Below are 24,465 nucleotides of genomic sequence, written 5' to 3'. Positions count from 1 at the left end.
CTTCTTTTTTAGCCCCTCTTTCTACAAAAGCCTTTGATGTAAAAATGCCTTAAAATTGCTTCCAAAATCTGTGGGCTTATTGGAAGAGAGTGATTTTTGTAGATCCATCAAGCCCATGCTTGGTGTCCTCAATGTATGAGAAAGAGGCATCAGAGGAGCGGAGCTTACCTGCACTCAAAAAATCATCATGATCTTGGGAGAGCATAAGAATCTAAAAAGCAAGGTTCTCACTTAGGCTCAAGTACAATAAGCTTGTCTCTTATAGAAACAAACCGTAAGCTCTCTGCTCTAAAAGCTTGCAATTCTAAGCCTATAAAAGTAGGCGAATGCCAAAAAGGCCTCCTCATCCAGCTCTATGGTCGAAAAGAAATCATGGCGTGGGTTTACTTTAGGAGCATGGATAAGAAGGTGAAAGTTTACGAGAAGGTGCGAAGTTAAAAGCGTTTACGAGTGTACATCCTTCTCATCATGAGTGTACATCCTTCTCATCGTCCCCTTATACCATCTCATCGTGTCTTTACACATTTTTATCACGTTTTATTCCTTTCATTTCACGTATCACCATCATATTATCATTTTTAACTTACATAAATCATTATTTTATCACATCTCTATCATGTAGTTACTTTCTTGTCTTGTTTTCATTATTCCCTTAGTAATATCATTCATTCTTCTATTACCTGCATTAATAATATCTACTTAATATTATTAATAATTATCACCTTCTAGCCTTATATTTTATGTGTCTCTCAACAACTTATTTTGGTACGTATCGCTTCTCATCTATCAAACCACTATCTAAATAACATCAAATCATTAATTACGGTTCCTCACTAGCTAGATTTAGTCAAGTTATTGCAGTTATATGTTTTTATTGACTAAACTCAAAAGCACCAAACCCTTGACTAATAGAAGAAAAAAAATGGGACATCGTTGACCTCCCCTTTTGTCGTAAGCTGAGACCTTATTGAGTTTATGAAACCCTTTATCGTTAAACTCTAACCTAGTCATATCAAGTTCTCAAAGAATGAACACAAGGATCTCTCTGTTATTCCTGTATGTCAAGCCAGTTGAGCAGAAACTCCAACCACCTAAAGATAAACTAAAAAATTGTTAGATTACTTCGTAACCTCCAAGTCTCTAAATATCCCACGTGATATTCAAAGTAATGTACACCTCCTAGAGTCAACTCTTATGTGTGTATGTGAGTTAGGATGTGCATAAACTTTAGAAAGTTGAATACGGAATAAGGATGACATCATAAAAATAAAATGAACCTTTTTTAAGAACACCAAAAGACTCTAAAAGAAAGATTCTCATTCATGGATGGCTTTGATGGATATAACCAAGATTTGATGCCAGAGATTGTGAAAGAAATTATAATAAATTATAATTTTCTTAGGTTCCGTTTTGAAATAAATTTTAAAAAATAAATGACTGATTTAAATAGAAATATCAGTAAATGCTAATATTAATTCTATGCACTAAAGGTTTTTTTTATGTTTTTTACCAAAGTTGAATTAAAACTCTAGCTTTGTATTTATCATTGAATATTCAGGTTTAAAGGTATTTTAGCAAAACACTTTTCTATGTATTTGATGAATGTTCAAAGAAATGCATGCCTCAATAGGATTTGCTAATGGATATTATGTGGTCGTCAAGCCAATCACACTACCATGTTTATTTAAGTCCATTGAATAAAATATTTACTTTTTTATTATTCCGTGTGATGTTTATACTGAAGTCCATGAATACGTGCAATGACTTAGTGAATTATGATGAGATCATAATACAGTGATCACTGGTCTCTAAACATGTATTCTAAATATTCCTATTCGATAGATAGTCGAGACGAACATCGGATTATCTGGATAAAATAACTCTAGATGATCCTACTCACAAGTATAGCTGATCCTGTGGCTATTAGTGTGGTGACACTAAGGACATATAGTGGGTGTTCTTTAGAGAAAGATTTCACCACATTGTTCCCTACGAAACCCTGAAGGGTATAATACCTAAACATTAATCAGGTTAATTCATGTCACGGTTGTATAAGTGATCCGTTGACCTGAGACACCAAAGACATCTCGTGAGTGGACGACGACATTTTGACTATGACTTACGAGCCTCTAATCATGGGATTTAGTGGTCGGATGTAGTAAGAAGCTTATGGTGATGATTTAGTGGTGAAGATGGGATCATTCGTCCTCGATATAAGAGGAGACTGACTCAAGGAAAACGATAAAGAAAAATTCCTGGCCAGGGTAATGAGGATATTAGAGAAGGCGTTCTCCAACAATCCCTGTTACGCATCAGTACTAATCAAATGACAGATTAGGGTTTGACGATAAGCCATACTAGAAGTCGTTCAAGAGTCTCGTGCAAATGATGGATTATACATATATGGAAACCAATGACAGTAAAGGTTCCATGAGAGAGTTTGAGACTACTCGGTATCTTCTAGAGCACGAGGTGTAGCTTGGCACCCCACGGGCTAGAAACTTAACCTGTCGATTGGGTTAAATAGATTCTTATTTAATTAATCTATATGTTGATATAGTTAATTAATAAGGTTGGTCAATAGATGTTATTGGGCAATTAAAGTTATTAACTAGAATGATACATGGGCCTAGAGGGTCACACGCACAAGATCATAATGGCATTGGTGGATATATTTTACTTTGGAGGGTTTTTGAGAAAAAAACCTTAAGTAAAATATAAAGAGGGAAAGGGTTCTCATTTGAAGCACCCGTGCAAGCCTGATTTGAGAGCCCCTCCTTTCTTCATTCTCTACATCAACCAAGGAGAGAGTCTCCAAGAAGAGCTAAAGGGGAAGAGCTGGAGATCCAAGCGTTGAGTGATCACGTGGATACTTCTAGAGGCCGGATGCATGAACGGCTTCGGAATGATCTCAAAGTGAGCATGTCAAGGGTGGAATAAGTTCCTGATAAGTCGAAAATAGGGGTGAAAATTACGCAAATTTTTAGCCCTTGTCGTTGTGAATTTTTGGCTTATGCAATAAAATTTATAAAACTCTACTTAATATGTATAGTGATAAGTATGAGTGTCGTCCAAGGGAGGCAAGTAGGAATTTCAATTTGATTTAATTTTTGGTGTTTTAGATCCTAATTAGAGTGAATTTGATCTTCAATGAGGATCAAGTCACCCTAATTAGGTGAGAATTTAGAGAGGGGGGTAGGAGAGATGGGAAGATTAGAAGAATTAAGAGCTCTAAATTTCCTTCTTTGATCCTAATTAAAGGATCCAAGAAATCATTTAGAGAGGTTGAAAGAGGGTTCTTAAAATGAGTTGGGTTGATTTTTCAGATTGATAATTCAGAACTAAAATGGGGTAAATTGAGACTTCTAAAAATTAAAACTAAATTTTTTTATAATTTTCTTTTGTAATGCAATTGAATGCCCAGGCAAAATTCCTCAATTTCTCCTCTCAATCCTAATCAGGGCTTGTACATGCCGCTCAAGCCAAGCGATTTAGAAGTTCAGACTAGAATGGAGATGAAGAAACAAACAACTTAACCTATTTCATTCAAAATGCACAAAAGTTTGAATACAATGAAAGAAAAAAATACCAAAACTGTTGATCCAGGCTGGGATTCCTCTCTGTCTTGCAGCTGTGATGAAGCACCCTCCAGAATGAGCTCCCCCTCTCGAAATTTAGCTTTTATACTTAGGTTATAGGGTAAAAATCACCATTTTACCCCCGTTTAGTACTTAATATTTATCTATCAATTTAGGCTTGATCTGAATCATCTAACCATACAGATAGAAAGAGGGGATCAAGAGGAACAAATCCATAAAAAAATCATCTCAATCGGACTTCAGGATCAAAAGTTATTAATAAATCAATTTTAAACCAATTTAATCCATTGGATTTAAAATTGATTTATTTATTAGTTTCGTTTTTAAACACGCAATGACGTGTCGCTCTCTCATTGGCTGGCGCATTTTGAATCCTCCTTTTTGCAGAAAAGTCCTTAAAAGCCTGGAATTGCTTTTGGGCCGCCCAAAAGTAATTGCGTATATACCCTGGCGCACTCTCTCTCCTCCGATTTCTCCTAAAACATTAAAAATATATATTAAAAATTGCAATAAAACCCTGAATGATTTTAAATAGGATCTTTACGCCTGCCGTGGCGACCAAGAGCTTTTTTCAGGGTCTTTTGCAAACGCTGCCAAAAGGCCCGAAAAGTCTAGAAATTGCATAAATACATTTTTTTCTCTTATAAATATGCCCTTTTTCATAGAATAAATGCATTTCTTCTTGAAATAAATCCCAGAAAATTCCTAAAAATTCGTAAAAAATTCTAGAAAATTCTAGAAAATTCCGTGATTAATTCCCATGTTGATAAATGTCGAAATAAACTTTTTAATGTGCCATTTTCATCCAAAAATAATTATTTCGAGCTTCAATAAATCCTTAAAAATTCATATAATTAACAGAAAATTAGGGAAAAATCAGAAATTACTTGGAAGCATTATTTTTGTGTAAATATATGATAACAACCCAAATTTAAGCCTTTTAAATGCATAAATCATGCTAATAACATGAAATAAAGACCGCAATTAGGGTGTTATCAGTTCCCCAAAAGGTACTTTCAATTTTTTGTTTTAAAGATCGATTAAGAATCGATCGACCACGTTTCCGCATCCATGGAAACGTGATTTCCATGGACGAACCAAAGCATAGAACCCAACAAAACTTCGGTCCGGTTCTGTGCTGTTCTTGTTCGGTCCTGGTCTGGTTAGGACTGGTCCCAATTTGTTCAGGTTGACTTGTCAATGTCAATGTCAAAGTAGGAAATTTACGTTCATAGTAACGTTAAATATCCTCAACATCAGGTGGGTGCCTATAGATGGTCAAATATGTGGCACCTATGCTGAGCTCAATAGAAACCTCTCCGCCGAGTTGGATTTAATATTTTTAGAATTTATAAAAATATATAATGAATATCAAATAATATACTTCCGGTTAGAGTTCAGCTTAACCCTTGGACCTAAACCTGTTTGACCAATCGGTCCACTCTCAAATGGAGCGCCTACGGTCCTAGTTAGGTTCGCTCAAATCAGTCCTCGGTCCTGAATGTCCAATCCTACTTACAAGTCCATGAATTTGGAATCACATCTTTTGGTTGAGTTCTGAAAGAGTTATAGGGTTTTCAACCTGGACACTGAGGAATCAAATGGTTGATTAATAACATGGAAAGATTGACCTCCAGAGATTTGTTTGATTCGATTTTGAAATATTTTGTCCGAGTTAAAAGTTATTTGTAATCATATTGCCATACCATAATATGTAAAATCATTTCATGTTTTTAAGCACCAAAGGTCAAACATGAGTCAACAAATTTCATCCAAAGAGGAACATGGAGGAGAATAGGATTTGATAAAAGGACCACAGATTAAGGAGGTATTGATTTAGAGAATTCATGGTTACATTTGCAATTTTTTCTCTATAGTAATAAATTTATGATCTAAAAATATTCCTGCTGAAATACATGAAATTAGGCCCTATCTTAAATGCTAATTGACTGATTATATACTAAGATTTTTTGAGGAAAAATACATGTTTTTCAAAATTATATTGTTCTTGCTTGATCTTTGCGGTCAGTCAGGTTAAGCCTTCGGGGACCACGTTAAAGTAGGTCAAGTGGCGTCGTTCTGTGGAAGACTTTGGGGATTGAGGAGGACATAGCTTCATTAACTTTTATTTGTTTTGGTATCCTTGTTCAGCTCTATTTCCAAGTGATATTCTTGGGGAGCGTCCACACAAACATGGTTCAGGCACATCATCACCTCAAGACACATACCCCCAAACATCATTAAGGATTTGTCTAAGCTGTCTAAAAAAACCAACTGTGTCTCCCATTTTCTCTACCTTATTTTCTAGCTAGAAAAATCCTTGGTCAATTAAAATTAAAAAAATAATATAGCTAGAGAGCCTAATTCACCCCCCTTCTTAGGTTATTCACTAGCCACTTAAACCAACGCTCCAGAATTTTCAGAGGGTTTGACTTTATAGTATTAATATGAATTTAGTTCATTACCTATAATTAGAACATGAAATTAAATGAGATATATCTCATTAATAAATATCAGGATCTGGCTATAAATGAAAAGAAATTGTCTTGTCTCAATGTGACATGTCGAGTGAATGTGAAAAAGTTATATCCTCAATAAATGACTGATCTGGAGAATTTTACATTGAGCATGTAGCACGACACAGTATCCATCTTCATCATTAGATATACCATCACTTAATGATTCTTTATATTACATGATATGAGATTACACCTAGAAAACATATTAGTTGATCATGTAATATTAGTAAACATGATTGCCATGGCAGGTGCTGTCAAAGAACCTTATGTCCTAATCTACCTACTATGATAATAAATATTAACACAACACATATATTGTTTCATACTATGAAGAATTTGGATAATAATGGTGATATTATCATGCATGATGTATAGTATCTAAATAAAACTCTGGTGTAGAATGTGATTTTAAGACATGTAAATATAATAGGTTAATTATAAATTTTAAGATACTTCATGTTCGACCAATCAACTGGTCTCATCTCACAGTTTGAGTACATAAGAGAAGAAGCAAACGTGGATCCTATTAGTTGCATCATGAAGTAGATTTATCACATTATATAGTGGGGTGATACTAATATTATAGCTTATGTAACCTAGACCTATGATAGAAAAATTATTAAAGCAATATATTTAGTGAAGTATTGTCTTAGATACTAATTGCCTCTTGCAGGGAGAGGTTTAAATAGGATCTCTTGATTTCGTTAGATTTATCAAAATTTATTATATTTAAATTTCTTGATCCTATATTATCTTATCTGGGAAAGGATTTTGAAGAAAAATGAATTACACTATGTTCTCATACAACTTCAGGAAGAAAATCCCCCAGGTCCTGGTATGGGTACTCATCTTTTGTAGATCCTCAACTATCAACCATTAAAATTTATAGTCTAGGCCAGAGTGGCCTCATCCTTTTCAAATAGAACTATTTTCTAGACTTTAGAATCATATAAAGTTTTACACAATGGTTTGTGTTTAGTCTCACAAATCTCTTGCCTCATTGCTATCCACATACATGACACTTACACCAGTTTTAAAGCTTCTCTTGCATGCTGGTTGTTCAACCTGATGAACTAGAAATTAGGGTTACTATGTCATTTGAGGCTTCTGTTTTATACAAAAATATTTATAGTTTCCTTATGAGCATAGGGCGAGTAAGGATTGAATCCACTGGGAGCAAATATTGAAAAAATGAAATTTATCTTTAATTTCTAATTTTCTATATTTTTATATTTAATTAAGGAATTAAAAATATAGGGAAAAGTAATTAAAAAATTATAATAAGTCAGAAAACATTAATTATATTTGACTTAATTTATTAAAATTTTGTAGAATAATTATGAGAATGTAATATACTTTTATAGTAGAAAAATACTAATTCGAAAGTCATTGGCTGGCTTTTTGGGAGCATCGGGTGATGGTAGACAGAGATGGATGTGAGTGGAGAGGAACAGATGAGAGAGATACCATGATAAATATTTTATGAATTTTAATTTTTTTTGTTCTTCCATTTTTACTATTTTCTATTTGCCACAATGTTATGACTGGCATCATAAGGGCTTCCATATTTGCCTTGTTATGCCAGGCAAAAAACAACCTGGTGGGGACATCACCTATGCATTCATGGACGGACAATTGGACTGAGTGATAAGTAATTCGACTCATTCACATACAGATCACGAATGTTTGGAATCCATGTTATGCAAGGAGACATTTCTTTGGCTAATTTGAAAGGAAGGGTAATATCAAATCATTAAATTGTTTACATTATATAGTTACACAAACCAACTTAACAAAACATTGTAGCCAAAAGGGAAGTAATTATACAATACCATTTTCTCTTAAGTCCCTAAGTGAATTCTTTTATTTTTGTCATTTCCTTTATTTCCGTTAAAAGTTATAGTCCTCTTCATCAGATGCTAGGAAGGAACTATGTTGTAAGTGTATCTTTCATGATGATGTCCATCGTGTTATAGTCTTGACGATGATGTCCATTCCATCTGAATCTGCTCTCCTTGCAAAAATCAACTCCTTTAGCCTATCCTCTCCTTTCCAATACCATCCAGCTGAAAATTCTCCCTCTATATGAACAACATAGCTTCATATCACTTTCATCCACTATTTAAGTATACGTTCTCACCACTCTTACATCAAATGTTAAACAATAGAGTTATATTGAACTTTGATGAGTCAAATTATATGTATTATGAGTTACTAAAAATATTTTATTAATGATAGATTAATCATATTAAATGATATTTGTATGTTTAAAAATAAAACATCATTTATTGCTGAAAATATAAAAAATCAATTATATATTTACGTAACTTCTGAAACTCAGGATTAATACTCATGTCAAATTTTCTGAAAGTTTCAGGCCTTCGAATTATTAATATTTCAGGTTACCTGCCTAATTGCATGAATATTCCTACATTTTTTAGAAATATCACAATATAACAGTATTGAAGTTTTCAACTAACCTTATTTGACTTTATAGAAGTCAAGTATTTTTACTACTGATGAATATGTTTTGTGTCATGTGTGCTGGATTATAGGAATTAAATACAATAATTTTACATGGGATGAATTGTATAGGAGAGTAAAGCTAATCCATTGGCCTTGTGGACTGAGAAGGGAAAGTTCAATAATGGGCTTCAAAATAATAGTAGGAGGGGTGTGATCCATGAACTATCACCATTTGCTAACTCTCAATTATCTTGCAAAGGTGGAGAAAAAAAATAATCCAAGGAGCTATCACACAATGAGAAATGAGGAATAAATGGAAAGAGAATATATTTAAAAAGGAGAAAATGTATTTTAATAAACATGGCACTTTGCATATATGTTATCTTTCATCTCATCTTGTTATTAGTATTATCCATCTATATCTTCATTCTAGAAGTGCTCTAGAAGAGGCTAGACGGCAGGATAATCCACTTTCCAACATCCAAGTTACACTAGTGGTTGATGCAAGTGTTTTGAAGTGATTTGTTTTTGTCTAACCTTTCTTTGTAGTGGAAAATAAATTATCCTCGATGAGCAAAAGGATCTGAGGTTAGGGAGATACCTTGAAGGATTAAAACACTAGTATAAACTCAATGGAAACTCAGAATCCATCCATATAAATTCTTCCCATCAATGTCATCTATTTTTTATATATATCTTTATTCTTCCATTTTTACCACTTTCTCTATCTTTATGATAAAATTTTCTCTATTTATAAAATCTTAGATATTCGTGTTCGTATTTTAAGAAAACCTAAAATTTTCATGCTCATCTTAATACACTTACTACATCACTACTACAACTGTTTACCACATTGCACGTAGCACTCTTGACAGACACCCCACCCCATGAAATACATTTCCCTAGCCATGCTGACTGGCAGAATGCCTGCTAGTCAATACTACACAATGCTTGGCTGTAATCTCCATGCATCCGATTACCCAACTGCATGAGTCCGTGCACTTGACAGCTGCCAAAATGCCAGGAATACCAGCAAGTTATACTTTTAATTTATTTAAATTAAATTAATGAATACATTTTTGTAAATTTCTAATATTATATAAATTTATATTTCATCATTTCCAAAACTTCTTCTCCTGTTTCCAATTATACGTAAAGTAAGAAATAAATTCACACCTCCATCGAAATTGACCCCTTTCTTGTCTCTGTGTTATTATAAAATAATCAAGGTATGAAAAAAATGTAAATACTATTGAATAAGACTGAATAAAGTGAGGAAAACATTCCTAAATATTGTACTAATCAAGCATCACCGTTGTTTTCCAGAACAGCCAACTTTAAACATTAAAATTTCAAAAAGCAAATTTCTAAATCTTAATTTAAGTTATCTCAAATTTCTTCTTCCGTGTTGGGACCTAAAAATATTAATATTTTATTCTAGATAATCAAATGTGATTCTTGTGAGGAGAGAAAGCTTTGGTCCCACAACTGCCAACTGAGAGAGATGGGAAAGAACTGTGGCTAGGTGACACAAGCAAGAGTTAACCTGTGATATTTTTCCGGTAGAAATGTTATAGAGATATACAGCTACTAAAGTTGCACCATCAAACCTGCTTTTTAACATGTGCCTCGGTTTAATTTAGTCTGCTGATGCTTAGATTGCAATCATTCAATGATAGAATGTTATCGAATTGTTGATCTTCGCTCCCAAGTTATTGCATGATAAGTAAATGCTTGAGAAGCAGGGCAGGCAACAGTCCAACATGCAAGGTATGGTAAATAGAAAACTCCCAACCAAATAAAGACAACTCCACAATCCATTTGTTGAAAGAGTTTTTTCAGCTGAACGACACTTGCCTAATAATTCTATCTATCTTCATGTAAACGAATTATAATATCAAAAAGTCATTCTGACAGTGAATAGGTGACTACTATTGGGTACCTAATAATACATTGAGATGATTCTAAATTCTTATATTTGCTGAAGTAATTTATCATTCGAATTAAATAAAATGCTTTACCTGGTGCAATTCTATATTGAACTAGCAAAAAATTATAAGCTAGAAGTTCAGTAATTATTCCTTCTAATCTTCTTAAATGTCAAATACCCTCTATTTTGAGTCCAGAATTCGAGAAAAATGGAATAACTAGGCATTACGCCAAATCTTTAATTAAAAATCCTAGTGTTTATTTTCGAGAAGTATTTTAAATAAAAACATGCCAATTTAAATTTTTTTTCTCTAAAAGTATTTCATTCATTTTTTCAAAACAAATGAGTTCATTCATCCTTGTTTTCTCCTTGTAATATATTTTAGTGGTCAAGCAAGATGACTTGGCATGGACCGTCATCCAATAGCAAGCCGAGTTTGAGGTTATTTTATTAATTAAGTTTGTTCCAGAAATGTTGGCGTGGATTGGAAGCAAATTTTTCTTCAACTTGGGCCCATGTATCCATGTCAACTTTGGGACATGAAAAAAAACTGTAATTGACATTTCAGTTGAAGAAATTAAGCCAGATTATTCTAAAATGTTGTTTAATGATAGACAATATTTGATAATACTAATGTTAATGTTATTATATTTTTGGGCCAAACTCAAAGTTTGACCCATGGACTGTACTATAAAATTTCATTTATGAACAATAAGATCCTAGAATAGATGACTCCACTTAATTAAATTCAAATATTTTTCTTTCTTCATTTATCGACTTCTTGAGATAGTGTGAACATCTTCCCATATTTTACCATGAGTTGACCCCAGTCAAATGACATTGACAAAGCTTTGACCGCTTGATTTAAATAATCAGGCATTTTCAACATTCATCAAAACACCAATTGTAATATTTTGAAAGGAGAAAAATCCTCTGGAAGAAATGATACATTCTTCTTCTTCTTGTTTCTCGAGAAGCTACTTGAATTTTTCTCAAGTAGATATTGCCCTCCATCATATCAATAACTTTCGTTGTTGAAATGGTTTCATAGTCTCTCAATAATAGAAATGAAATGTTATTAGCCATATATGATTTAAGATAGTCAAATAAGAGATATCTATATGATTTATACTGCTCTCTTTGGAGAGTTCCTACTGGCGAGGCAGAGAGAGAGAGAGAACAAATCAGAGATAAGTTAGGGAGAAAACCATTGAAAAAGGAGGATGCCAATGCAATCTGTTCGATGCAATCAAAGTGAAAGATGAAAAATGAAAATCAACATCAATAACCATTTATCTCACACATAACGGAAATGACAAAATATCTACATTACATGCCATCCATCTCGCGCTTCAAGAAATTACATATACAACAGTGGAAAGTTGAACACATCCAAGTTTCCTGGGCTGCTAATGCAATAAGACAACCGCGACGATTCAAACGATCATCATGTTGGCGCAGTCAAACGTGATAGAGATGATACAAACAATTCCGTCATCACAACATTCACAACTAAAATGAATCACCATTTTATTAAATGCACAGAAACTCATGAATCAAGAGGAAAGAGCCAGGTTAAGTCGGGAAGGAGCAAGTGAGAGGGACATATGACATATTCCTTCCACATGATGATCATTGAATGAAGGTATTTTTCTTTAGCTACAGGCCAGCCACCTATCTGCTACAAGTTTGTGTATGTCAGACAAAGATGATACAGATGATACAAACTATTTTTTCCTCACAACATGCATGATTCACAAGAATCATCATGTTGTTAGATACCCAGAAGAACATGAAACAAGAGGATTTTAGGACAACATCATCTGTATGGATGAAGCAAGGGAGAGGGACAGATGGAGGAAATTTCCTCAAGAATGAAAACATTTTTCTCTAGATGCAGGCCAGCCCAATTTCGCAGATGGGATCGACTTACACTGGCAAGATCTGATCATCATGAATCGCAAATGCCTGTAGCCTGAGGGGCCGGAGTGGGAGGTAAGCCCAGACAGCCATGGAAGCCATGAGCAATGTGATCTACAATGCACAGGCACAAGGATTGATCAGAAATGGGAATTTTAATAAATTAACAGAGTCTTAAGGCAATTCATACCAGAAGAGGAATGCTCAAGAAACTCCAGATTGGCCACAATGAAAACGAGATCCTGGAAAAAAAAACAAAGCCCGGATGAGAATTCACAAAGAAACAAGAACAAGAAGATTCTCAACGTACAGTGAAAATGAGAAGATGCCGGCAAGGGCCACCGCTGGTGCAGAGGATGGAGGCAACTCGATCTTCTTCGATGTCCTCGCTGGAAGCCCGGTGAAAAATACAAGTCCCACATTCAAGATAACGCCCGCCAATCCAAGGTACAACGGCCCCCTTTAAAACAGAGTAGCATAATTCAGAATTAAAAACCTTGGTAGATTGTTCATCCCAGGTAGAAATCATGAATGGGGGAGTGGGAGTTTTCTTGTTACCGTTTAATTCGATGATCGAAAAATAAAATGCGAAGCAAATTCGAGTGCCAATCCCCCAAATAGACGACGAAGACGGCCGATAAAATCCAGAGAACATCCTCTAGAACGCGTGTCCAAGAGCTTTCTTGCTCAGGAAGCAACTCGCGAGGCGGCTTAGAACAGTTATCTTCGTCCGAATCTTCATCGCCTTGACGATAATCCTGGCTGTGACGCTGCCTGACGATTCCGCCGTTACCCACCGGCGATACGACTGCCATTCCCTCCAGCAATCGAAAGCGCGAATCAACGCAAAATCAGAACATGAACCCAACAGATTTCCGGATGAAATCGAACACCCTTTCTTTCCTTTCTTCGAAAAGCCTCTTCTGCAAGGATTTAACATCGTCGAGGCCAAGAAATCGGAAATCGTCGCCGATACGTGACCCGGTCGATTCGATCTTGGCTCCCTTCTTTCCTCCACATCCAGATGTCAGCGACGAGCATTCTTCGCTTCGGAAGAACCCTTTCAAGCAGAAAAAATCAAGGAATTGAAGCCGACGGCGTCTTCGTCGTCTTCCTCCGCTACTCTGACCGACTCCCCTGAACGAACGGGCAAGCATGGACAGAATTTGACTCTTCCTCCCTCTCTAAAACAAAAAGAAAAAAATGACCGTTGTGTATAAAGTCAATTAATCCTTTATATTATATTTTTGTTATTCCCTTCATATTCCATATTTTATCATCAAAAATACGGTGCTGGGTACAACCCGTTCAGATATCTCAATTTATATATGCTAACATAGTTTATATATGTTAACATATTTTATATATGTTAACATATTTTATATATGTTAATGTTTACACACGTGGAGTGAATGTAATATCTCAATTTACACACGGACACCACTCGTCCACGATTGGATAAGCGTAGGGTAAGAGATATAATCAACGACCATGTCAATATCATCGCAGGAGCTCCGCAACGAAGACGTCGCAATGCAGAATGTCATGCCCCCATTGCCCTTTATTCTACTATATATTAATTTTTCACTGTGCTTTATTTTGCACAATTTTAAATTTTATAGAAAATACTGGAAAATAAAAGAAACGCATAATTTATTTTCGTTTTCTTCCAGTTTTCCATACTTTGCCTTCTTCATTTCTCATTCTTAGTTCATTAAATCCGTTTTTCAGCAGTGTTAAAATAATAGGTTTTAACTGTTCTCAAATATAAAATATCGGATATTTTTAACCCTTCCCAGGTCGTTGGCACTTCCCATTAATAGAACCTCAAATCCGTTGTGTTACTGAGGGCTAAGATCAGCCGTCCATTCAACATAAACTGGGAACATGGAATACGAACCGTCCGATCAGTGAAGCCCACTCGACCTTATTCCAGATCTTCGATCGGACGGTTTATAAACAGACACGTGGCACTTGCCGCCTCGAAATGCTTTATCTCTCTTTCCTTCGCGTTCATCTCATGTTTCTCTCTCTTCTTGCGCTATTTTAACTTGATCGACCTGCGTTTTTAGGGTTAGGGTTTCTCGTTATACGCGCTTCGGTGTTGAGCAATATCTGAGTGATCTTTGCGGGCGGCGAAGTTCGAAGATGGAGGAAATCACGGAAGGTGTTGGAGGCATCAACATCGTCGATGCGCACAAGAAGAACAGGATCCAGGTGTCCAACACCAAGAAGCCTCTCTTCTTTTACGTCAATCTGGCCAAGGTACGCACTCAGAGTTTTGAAATCATGACTCGACTCGGTGTTCTGTTTGCAAATATGATTTTAAACTGCTCAAATATGTATCTTTTATTTTGATTTTTTTCCGAAATAGCAACGGAGTTAGTATGCTGTGCCCTCTTTTTCGAGGGATTTCGAATGTTTTTGTATTTATGATTTTTGTGTCCGTCATTTTGATACAATATCTGAAATGTTCTTCAGCGGTACATGCAACAGCATAACGACGTGGAGCTTTCTGCCCTTGGAATGGGTAAGATCACCCTTATTTCTTTGCCCTGTAACTATTATATTTTTTGTCATTAAGATCTCTGATCGAGGTAAACATGGTCTTAATTGCTTCTGCGTATGTTGAGTTTCTCTTTTGATTAAATTTCCTTCAGATTATTGAACTATGAAGATGGAATAAATTACAGAGATGAACAACCGCAACATGCGTCAAACTTCTGGTTGATGGAAAACTATTACTAGCTACCCATTTATACTTTTAAGTTCTTCGTCTCTTTTGAAACTTTCGAATGTGTGGGTAAATGTGAAAACACATTATCTAAGATGGAGTGAATAAAATAGACTAAGTTGTGATTAACATCCGCAACAAGTGTCAAACTTCTGCTGGATGAAAACCAATTACGAGCTACCCATTTATATTTTCAAGTTCTTCGTCTCGTTTGAAACTTTTAAATATTTCAGTTACTAAAATACCAGATTATCCTTGGATAAACTCTTGACTTCTGCCAATATTGATGAAAATTCTTCAGCCATTGCCACCGTTGTCACCATTGCTGAAATCCTGAAGAACAACGGACTCGCGGTTGAGAAGAGTGAGGCCATCTCTGCTACTCGCATGATCTTTCCCCATCCAAATTCTCTTACCAATATCTGAACTATTCCAGAGATCACCACTTCAACTGTCGAAGTCAAAGATGAATCAAGAGGGCGACCCATGCAGAAGGCCAAGGTCAGAACTTTATCCCAAATTCCAATATTAGCGATGATCATGCAATTTATTTCATGGATATACGATCTAGATTGAAATCTTGCTGGGCAAGACGGCAAACTTTGATGAGCTGATGGCGGCAGCTGCCGAGGAGAGAGAAGCCGGCGAGGGCGAAGAGCAGAGCTGAAGAACTTGTAGACTATCATCGCCTTGTTTGTTCTTTCTCTCTCTATCTCTTAGTTGGGCCGTCAATTTTTTCCCTTGTTTTGATTGCTGATATTTTTATCAATCTACGTCCTGATACATTGCCATATGTCTAAGTTCTTATCAAGCTGCCATTAACGATTAAAATGATCGAAAGTTGCAATCTTTATGCTCTCTAATTATGATGACGAATTAATTGTATTGCAAGAAATCGATCATTTTTCTACTTTGATTATGGAAAAAACCACTGAATGACAGAAATCCGTGTTTCTCTCTCTAAATAATCTAAACAGAGGGATCCCCATCAGTACCGGCCGCCGTTCTCCTGCCGCCGCCCGTTGTATTTTTGAGGATCTGGGGAACAGAAAGAGGGGATGAAGATAAGATTATGGTAGAGAGAGAGATACCCATGATGAAGTTAGAGAGAGAAAGCTGACATGTCTTAGCATCTGGTTCTCATTCTGGAGTGTGGAGAGGCGCTCTTCTAGCTCGGAATTTCGCTTCTCCAGCTCGTTGACCTTTGTTTCTAGATCGGTCAAGTAAGCCTTTTTTCTCTCTCTAGCTTGCTGCGCCGACACCCGATTTCTCAATAACCTGCACCACCATTGGAGAGAGAGATGAAAGGGTAGAGAGGAGAGAGCCCAAGGAGTACAGAGAGAGAGATGAAAGGGTAGGGACGATGAAGCAGAGAGAGATAAAGGGTTAGAAAGGGGATAGACGGGGCAGAGGGAGAGAGAGATGAAATGATAGAGATGACGGAGAGAGAGATAAAGGGTTAGAAAGGGGATAGACGGGGCAGAGGGAGAGAGAGATGAAATGATAGAGATGACGGAGAGAGAGATAAAGGGTTAGAGAGAGAGCTAAAGGGGTATAGAGCAGAAGGATTAGAAAGAGAGATAAAGGGGAAGAGGGTTGAGAGATGAACGATTAGAGAGTGAGAAAGAAGAGAGCTGTAGAATTAGAGAGAGAGATAGGGGGTAAAAGGTGGAGAGCTGAAGGATAAGAGAGAGAGAGATAAAGGAATAGAGGGTAGAGAGCTGAAAAATTAGAGAGAGTATGGAGTAGAGAGAGAAGTGAAAGAGTAGAGAGCGAGAGATCAAGGAGTAAAGAGAGAAATGGAGTAGAGAGAGAAAGAGGTTAAAGAGAGAGAGCGAGAGATTAAAGAATAAAGAGAAATGGAGTAGAGAGCAAGAAATTAAAGAGTAGAGAGGAAGAACACGAAACGTAAGAATAACGAGAGACCCAGAGAGGAAGATAGACAGATAGATGTAGAGAGAAAGAATAGAGACAAGAGGGAACGGGGAAGAAGAGACAAGGTATAGATATAGAGCGAAAAACAAGATCAAGAGAGAAACAGAAAAGAGAGAGAGAGAGAGATGGAAGGAGAAAGAACTAAGAGAGAGAGATGGACCTGTTGACGCGTTTCTGCTCCGTACCAGAGAGAGAGAGAGAGAGAGAGAGAGAGAGAGAGAGAGAGAGAGAGAGATAGAACTAAAGAGAGAGAGAGAGATGGAAGGGGATAGAACTAGAGATAGAGCGAAAAAACAAGATCAAGAGAGAAACAGAAGAGAGAACGAGAGAGAACTAGAGAGAGAGATGGAAGGAGATAGAACTAGAGAGAGATATGGACCTTTTGACGCGTTTCTGCTCCTTATCAGAGAGAGAGAGAGAGATGGAAGGAGATAGAACTAGAGATAGAGCGAAAAAACAAGATCAAGAGAGAGAGCGAGAACTAGAGAGAGAGATGGAAGGAAATAGAACTAGAGAGAGAGAGAGATGGACCTTTTGAGGCGTTTCTGCTCCTTATCAGCGGGATTACGTCCCCTCTTGCGCTGCTGGGCGGCATCCGCGGACGAATTTCTACCCCGATCGGGACGAAGGCCGGACGTTGACGGCCCCGCCGTCGTCTCCCCTCCAAAGTCCGGAACTCGCCTGATCTCTTCATCGCTCTCCAACCCTTCTTCCCCCCCAAACCCCCCATCAGCACCACACCCCCAACAAACCTAGAGAGAGAGATATAGACCTAGAGAGAGGGATAGCGCTAGAGAGAGAGATATAACAAGCGAGAGAGATAGCGCTAGAGAGAGAGATAGAACAAACGAGAGAGATAGAACAAGCGAGAGATAGATAGATAGAAAGAGAGAGAGATATAGAACAAGAGAGAGAGAGAGAACTAGAGAGAGATAGAGCTAGAGAGAGAGATAGAACTAGAGAGACTGAGAAAGAATTAGAGAGAGATAGAACTAGAGAGAGAGAGAGAGAACTAGAGAGAGAGAAAGACCTCCGTTGAGCTCGGTCTGGTGGGCCGCCGAGCTCGACGATCTATCGCTGCTCGACTGGAAAGAGCTCGTGCCCTGTTCCTGCATTCTCCCCCCCGAATCGCCCGCGGCATGCAGCAGACAAACCCAAGACGCGTTCTCTCTCCTCCTAGAGAGAGAAACTAGAGAGAGAAACTAGAGAGAGAAAGAGGGAGAAGAAATCTCTCGCACGTCGTCTTCCCTTCGCTCTGCCGGCAGCTTCTCGAACGGACTGGAACCAAAATCAGAGGCGCGGGGTGCCGGGGCGCGTTCTCGACCGTCGATCTTGATCCATCGGACGGCGGATGAGCCCTCATCGTGGACCGCTGTCGCGCCATTGCTTCTGCAGAAATCTAAAGGCCCGGAGAGCGCCACGTCGTGGGTTTTCCAACACTCCTCGTGATCTCCCATCCCCCCCTTCCAGCGCAAAAGGTCAAATATCTTTTAATGTCACAATGACGTTTATCAGTATGTGCCCATAACCAGCCTGGTCTAACCCAGTTTTATTGTCCGCATGATTTTTTACCATCCTAATTAAGTGTGTTAATTACTTCATTATTGCTTGTTCTAGGACTGAGATTGAGTCATTAACGCCGCATCAACATGTGATGTTTGTGTTAGGTCCGAAGGAGGCTTGCGCCGATTCTTAAGGATAGTGTGTTACACATGAATTGAACCCATGCCTCGGTCCTTTGTATCTTTGAGTGAGAGAGACCTTTTTGGATCAGCACAGAATAAGGGGATGTACAGTAAACCAGTCAGCCCTTATCGCCCGATGACTTGACGTCTGTTTATAGGAAGAGGAGATACTTAATCTTCTTTAGTCTCATCTTAACTAATCCCATCGGAATAACTAAGGTATAATGAGGCCAAATATATTTACTTTTTGTTGCTGTATTTCATTATAAATTCATTGATCCTATCATTAGCATAAACAAATGTCTTTAATTGGGATCTGCAAATTGTCGCTTAAACATATTCAATTATATGCATATATGTGTTTATCCATGCTTAAGAAATTAAACTAACAATATACACTCATCGATATCTAATTGTTTTCATGGAATAGTTCTGGCCGCCAATGGTGTTATGCCTTCTTATTTGTTACAGCATGACTCATATATTTGAGAGCCTTTCTGTTTTTTAGCCAAGAATAATTTTTTTTAAAGCTATAAGTTATTCCATGAAAATTCATTTTCCATACTCTTGTTTTTGAGCCAAGAACACTCCTGTTGAAGTTCATAAGGCACATGAAAGACATTAGTGTCCTTTTTACAAAATATATATAGACACCCTTGTACTTTATAACATAGACTTGTAGTGTTTGTTTGATGCCAACTATGTAACTTAGGGGCGGGAAGCTCAGTGTTCCTCTAAAAAATGATGTTTATTGACAAATGAATAAGATTTTTTTTCATGTTTGTGTTCGATTCATTCACAAAAATTTGTGAACACTTGGTTGTTAGATAGTAGTTCAAAGAATAGATGAGTGTAATTGAAAAGGCTATCGAACATATGATTTTTATACTCAAATTTGAATGCCAACAATATAATACCAAATAATTGTAAATTTTTATTGAATATAAATATTACTATCAAGTTACATATTTGTAGATACACTAGAAGTAGAAATAGGAAAAAATATTTTGTTCATCCGCAAACATGTTATCATTTGCAAATGAACATGGTTCATTTTTTGTTCCTAGTTAAATTTAGATTACATTATCTCATCTTATTTCAATTTATAAAAAGTAATTTGGATATGTTCTCTTGTCAGTTCATAGTTTGAAAGAAGTCAAAATGCATTCACTAAAGATTTATCGTCATTTTAGGCTTGAAACATGATTACCATCATAAGATTTCTAACTTCAGAATTTTAAGCAAAATACTTCAAAATATAATATTTGATTATTTTCATGGTCAGTATAATAGGCCGAGAGAAGATTAGCAGTGACAAAAAAGACGAATTGTGAAGTAGAAAATTTATGTTCCAAGAAAAATAGAACCTTTGTTAATTACTAATCAGTCTGTTGTTTTTGAATGTGTAAGACTTATTGTTGAATCCACTAAAGGTCTCAAATCAATTCCATTCCTGGATTCAACGTGGTGTTAATACTTACATAAGTGGGATTCCTTCATTTTATTTCAATGCGGAATTTATTTTGATTAGCCCATCAATTTTGAGGAAACTTTGGGCTGACAGAAACTGCTCTAGAGAGGAGTTTGCCTACTAAACCCACTTCATTGTGCAGCTCAGAGGCAAGCTAATTGGAGGATAGAGCTGAGGAGTCAGGGAGCCCTAATTTAATCTTCTGGCTACAATACAATATCATGGAAATTAACAAAGAAAAAATGCTTACTCTCCCAATTCAATGTAAGCGGGCCATATGTAGCAAAGACCTAAAACTTAACTAAACTTATGTCAGGTTCTGGTCAGGTTGACTAGTCAATGTCAAAGTCAAAGTAGAAAACATATATCAACCTATAGCATTAACCTATATCAACATAGGAATAAATAAAAAACAAAAACGGGTCAGCGAACATACTCCTTCACTCCCCCCCCTTCTCCATACCCAACGAACAACAACCAATGCAACGCTAAGAATTCGATCCCAAGGGCGGAATCAGACCCCTCTCCACCAGCCGCAGCATAATCAACCCCCCTTCCTTCTCAAACCCATGCAAGACCAGCTTCTCGCTAACTCTTCTACAAGTCTCCAAGTCCAGCGCGAGGTTCCTCCTAAACATCCTCTCTGCAACTCCAAACGCCAGCTTAACCTCGCCCAACCTAAGACAACTCTCAACAAGAACACGGCAAGTCTTCAAGTCCACCTTCGAAGCGGTCCTCAGAACCCTACCCAGAACCTTACACGCTTCCTCCACCTTCCCAAACTCGCAGAGCTTCTCCACGACCATGTTATACGCCGTTCTAAAGCCCTGAACAGCCATCATCTTCTCCAATAACTTCACCAACTCCTCCACTCTCCCCTTCTCGCAGAACCTGTGTATCACCGTCCTGTACGTTACCGGAGAAGGAGACAACCCCTTGCTAAGCATCTTCTTCACTATCTCGGAGGCTTCTTCCACTCTTCCGGACTTGGCCATGGCGTCGATAATCACCGTGTAAGTGACCGCGTCGGGGTGCCTGTTCGTCAGATACATATCGTCCAATAACGATAACGCCGACGTTATCGCCCCCGCCATGCAGAATCCATGCATCAACGTGGTGTAATTCACGACGTTGATAGGGCAGCCCTTGGCCTGGCTCTCCTCCACCAACTTCTTCGCTCTCGCCGCTCTCCCTGCTCGGCAGAGAGACTTCACCAGGGAGTTAGTCTCGGCCGGAGTGGGGAAGAACCGCTTCTCTATCATCTCCTTAACGATATCGCAGGCTTCTTCGAGCTTATCCTCATTAACGAGGCCGCTCAGGAGAGCGCTGTACGTGACGCTGTTGGGGGTCCAGCCGTCGTCTTCGCTCTTGCGTAGCATTTCCTTAGCTTCGGTGGAGCAGCCCACTCTGCAAAGCCCAGTTAGAAAGCTCGTGAAAGTCACCGCGTTCGGTCTACAGTTCTGCCTCTGCATCTCGATTATCATCTTCCTGGCTTGCTCTATCTTCCCTATTCGGCAATACCCGTTGACGATAGCGCTGTAGGTGACGACGTCGGGGGCGCAGTTCTTGGAGAACATCTCGTTGACGAGCTCTCTCGCTTCTTCCATCATGCCTTCTCTGCAGAAGGCGTGAACGATAGCGCTGTATCCCACTTTGTCCACGCGAAACCCCTTCTTCTCCGACTCGAGAACGGCCGTTCTTGCTTCCTCTCCGTGCCCTCGCTTGGCGAGCCCGTGTATGATCAGATTGAAGGTGACCTGGTCCGGCGGCAAGTTGCTCTCCTCTTCCATTTCCTTCATCAGAGCCTGAATCTGCGATAATCTCTTCTCCCTGCAGAGAAAAGTTAGAACCGTGTTGTAGGTGATGCGGTCCGGGGGGCAGCCCTTGAAACCCATCTCGCGGATCATCTCCATGGCTTGATCGAGCTGATGGACCTCGCACAGGCCTTTGATCAAACAGTTGAAGGTCGCGGTGTTCGGCCTGATCCCCACTCTCTCCATCTTGTTCACAAAGCTCTGGGCTTTCTCCAGCCTGTTGGCGATTACGAGGGCGTGGACGGCGGCGTTGCAGACCACCACGTCGGGCTCTTTCCCGTCCTTTTGCATCAAGTTGAGCACTCTCATGGCGCTCCTCAGCTTGCCGGCCCGGCTGTAGGAGACGATGACGTGGGCGAAATCCTGGCCGTCGCGGGGGATGGAGTGCCTGATCATCAGCTTGAGGACTCGCCGGGCGGCCTGGCTGAGCTTGGTCTTGCCGAGGACTTCGAGCATGGCGTGGTAAGCTTCGGGGCTATGGCGGTATCGCCATTGGCGCTGCGCCCAGAAGAAGAAATCGACGGTGATGCGCTCGTCGGGGAGAGAGCGAAGGACGGCGCAGATTTGAGATGGGTTGAGGGTTCTCAGAAGGCGCCGGAGAGAAGTTTCCAGGCTTGGGTTCCACTCGTGGCGCAGCCCGACGAGACGGCGGGTTTCTCTCACAAGAGGGTGTCTCGTCTCCGCTCTCTCTTCTTCTTCCATTCGAGCTCTTCCCGAGGCTCCGATTCGCCTACCCGAGCGGTTGAACGTGTCCAGGAACTTGAAGCAGGCTTCATCGTCGTCGTCGCTGGAAGAAGAAGAAGAAGAAGAAGACGAGGAGGGTTGATCGTCTGTGTTGAAGCCGGAGGGGCGGCCAAAGTGAACGCCGGCGAGCGAGGAGTTGAAATCCTCGTCGAAGTTGGTCGGATTGATGAGATTCTGCTTCTGCTTCTGCTGAGGACGCGATCCTACGGTCGAGATTTCTCGTTTGCCGCCATGGATGGGGAGATTGCCTTGCCGGAGGACGAGGATCGTCCTCGGATGATCGCGCAAAACCCTGGAGAAGGCTTCTCGCATCGCCAACAAAAGTTTCAGCAAAGATGAAAACGTCTCTCTGTCACTCTCTTTCTATATGTATCTTTCTCAATCTCCCTTGTTGGAGGTAGGGAACGTGACGGGTGAGGGCAACGTGACGGATGACGTGACGGTGACGGTGACGAAATTAGTGGTCCTTGATGGTGATGGTGACGGATGACAAACTGGGCATGACGGTGACGCAACGGTGATAGAGGGCCTTGGATGAGTGACGTGATGGGGTGCCCGTCACGGATGACGACCGTGACGGATTTTTAAAAAATGACAAAGAAAGCTTAAAATTGTTAGATTTAAGTTTTTCGACGGCAGAGATTTTGCCACATGGTGTCTCTAACCCGATTTCTTGGCATTTTGCAAAAAAGTCCCTACATTAATTCATACACGCAAAAGGATGCCATCCAAAGATAATTGGAGATATGCCCCTCCATTTCTCTCTCCTATGCACGGTTGTTTTTCCCGTCACACGTGACGGTGACGCCGTCTGGTGATGGGGGTGTGACGGGGATGCCGCAAACCATGAAGGTGACATGAACATGACGGATTTTTTTCTGAAGTCCCATCACGTCCGGGGCGTCACGTCCCAGACGTGTGGTTCGCTTGTTGGAGGAGATTATAAATCTTAGAACTTGCTGGGGTTTGAAATTCTTCATCAGTTTAATGATTTGGATGACGGATAAGAATAGTGAAGAAGTCATCATCGTCATTAGTCTAAGGGTTGGAGTGTCTCAACCAAGTAAGTTGCAAATTATGAAGTATCAACCTATAATCAGTACATGGCTTTTATGCAAGATTGACGGCCAAACCATGAAGTGCAGGGGGAATGTGGATGTATTGGACATTGGTGCTGTAGAAAAACTAGTTCAATATAGCTTTATCCTACATATTAGAAAATGATTGGAATTTTTTATTGATCCATCTTTGGAAGTAAGCCCAATGGATTATTTGGAGAATAATAATACCGAATAAAAGTCAAAGTCACTTAGTTAACTTCAGATTAATGATTAAATCTGGGGTGGTTCTTAGCCTCCAAACCATAAGTGGAATGAATTTCTGACTCAGGCAATTCTAGTTATGGCATTTTTTACCTTCAAGTATCGTGCCAAGTTGAGGAGAGATGGGAAGGCCTTCTCCTGCAATTCAAGGGAGATAACAAACGTGGGGCAGCTATGAGCCTCAAAATGGGGAGATTTAATGTGAATGAAATCCTGCAAGTGTTTAGCCTTATGCAATATTACTTTTTGAATTCCCTATATTAATCTATAAAAGTATAAGATCATAAGGGGGCCAGTCTACAGGGAAGCAGTTATCAAAAGGAAAT

At 38.8% G+C, this 24,465-nt stretch overlaps 4 protein-coding genes across 5 annotated transcripts; 1 reads left to right on the top strand and 3 right to left on the bottom strand.

The window, feature by feature from the left end:
• Positions 1-11,769: 11,769 nt before the first annotated feature.
• On the bottom strand, positions 11,770-13,597 carry LOC144701040 (testis- and ovary-specific PAZ domain protein). Its single transcript, XM_078572717.1, has 4 exons — positions 12,993-13,597; positions 12,745-12,894; positions 12,625-12,676; positions 11,770-12,548 (listed from the first exon to the last, which is right to left on the bottom strand). Exons 1-4 carry the CDS (start codon positions 13,247-13,249, stop codon positions 12,444-12,446), a joined length of 564 nt encoding a protein of 187 aa, XP_078428843.1. The 5' UTR covers positions 13,250-13,597; the 3' UTR covers positions 11,770-12,443.
• Positions 13,598-14,465: 868 nt separating this feature from the next.
• On the top strand, positions 14,466-15,961 carry LOC144701039 (Alba DNA/RNA-binding protein). Its single transcript, XM_078572716.1, has 5 exons — positions 14,466-14,699; positions 14,916-14,964; positions 15,470-15,532; positions 15,605-15,669; positions 15,740-15,961. Exons 1-5 carry the CDS (start codon positions 14,583-14,585, stop codon positions 15,833-15,835), a joined length of 390 nt encoding a protein of 129 aa, XP_078428842.1. The 5' UTR covers positions 14,466-14,582; the 3' UTR covers positions 15,836-15,961.
• Positions 15,962-16,048: 87 nt separating this feature from the next.
• Positions 16,049-18,393, bottom strand: LOC144701038 (transcription factor HY5-like). Of its 2 annotated transcripts, none has more exons than XM_078572714.1 (4): positions 18,134-18,393; positions 17,635-17,812; positions 16,290-16,446; positions 16,049-16,206 (listed from the first exon to the last, which is right to left on the bottom strand). In XM_078572714.1, the coding sequence occupies exons 1-4, from the start codon at positions 18,216-18,218 to the stop codon at positions 16,138-16,140; spliced, it is 489 nt and encodes a 162-aa protein (XP_078428840.1). In that variant the 5' UTR covers positions 18,219-18,393; the 3' UTR covers positions 16,049-16,137. The 2 variants fall into 2 exon arrangements, with proteins under 2 accessions (XP_078428840.1, XP_078428841.1); XM_078572715.1 differs by having other exon boundaries at positions 17,635-17,809; positions 18,134-18,382.
• Positions 18,394-20,613: 2,220 nt separating this feature from the next.
• LOC144701037 (Tetratricopeptide repeat (TPR)-like superfamily protein) lies at positions 20,614-23,186 on the bottom strand. The gene has a single exon (XM_078572713.1). It carries the CDS (start codon positions 23,127-23,129, stop codon positions 20,748-20,750), a length of 2,382 nt encoding a protein of 793 aa, XP_078428839.1. The 5' UTR covers positions 23,130-23,186; the 3' UTR covers positions 20,614-20,747.
• Between the last annotated feature and the right edge of the window lie 1,279 nt (positions 23,187-24,465).

This window comes from Wolffia australiana, chromosome 3 (genome assembly GCF_029677425.1).
Source record: "Wolffia australiana isolate 7733 chromosome 3, ASM2967742v1".
Lineage (NCBI taxonomy): Eukaryota > Viridiplantae > Streptophyta > Magnoliopsida > Alismatales > Araceae > Wolffia > Wolffia australiana.
Note: the sequence above shows the minus strand (reverse complement) of the source record. Positions and strands in the feature narration are given on the sequence as shown.

Excerpts from the sequence above, each read along its gene's own strand:
- LOC144701039 (XM_078572716.1), top strand. The coding sequence starts at position 14,583 with ATGGAGGAAATCACGGAAGGTGTTGGAGGCATCAACATCGTCGATGCG. Across the intron at positions 14,700-14,915 it reads TTTACGTCAATCTGGCCAAG|CGGTACATGCAACAGCATAA; the intron begins GTACGCACTCAG and ends AATGTTCTTCAG. Across the intron at positions 15,533-15,604 it reads CGGACTCGCGGTTGAGAAGA|AGATCACCACTTCAACTGTC; the intron begins GTGAGGCCATCT and ends GAACTATTCCAG.
- LOC144701040 (XM_078572717.1), bottom strand. The coding sequence starts at position 13,249 with ATGGCAGTCGTATCGCCGGTGGGTAACGGCGGAATCGTCAGGCAGCGT. Across the intron at positions 12,895-12,992 it reads TTCGATCATCGAATTAAACG|GGGGCCGTTGTACCTTGGAT; the intron begins GTAACAAGAAAA and ends TCTGTTTTAAAG. Across the intron at positions 12,677-12,744 it reads GGCATCTTCTCATTTTCACT|GATCTCGTTTTCATTGTGGC; the intron begins GTACGTTGAGAA and ends TTTTTTTTCCAG.
- LOC144701037 (XM_078572713.1), bottom strand. The coding sequence starts at position 23,129 with ATGCGAGAAGCCTTCTCCAGGGTTTTGCGCGATCATCCGAGGACGATC.
- LOC144701038 (XM_078572714.1), bottom strand. The coding sequence starts at position 18,218 with ATGCAGGAACAGGGCACGAGCTCTTTCCAGTCGAGCAGCGATAGATCG. Across the intron at positions 16,447-17,634 it reads GAGCAGAAACGCCTCAAAAG|GTTATTGAGAAATCGGGTGT; the intron begins GTCCATCTCTCT and ends ATGGTGGTGCAG. Across the intron at positions 16,207-16,289 it reads AGAACCAGATGCTAAGACAT|ATCCTCAAAAATACAACGGG; the intron begins GTCAGCTTTCTC and ends TCTGTTCCCCAG.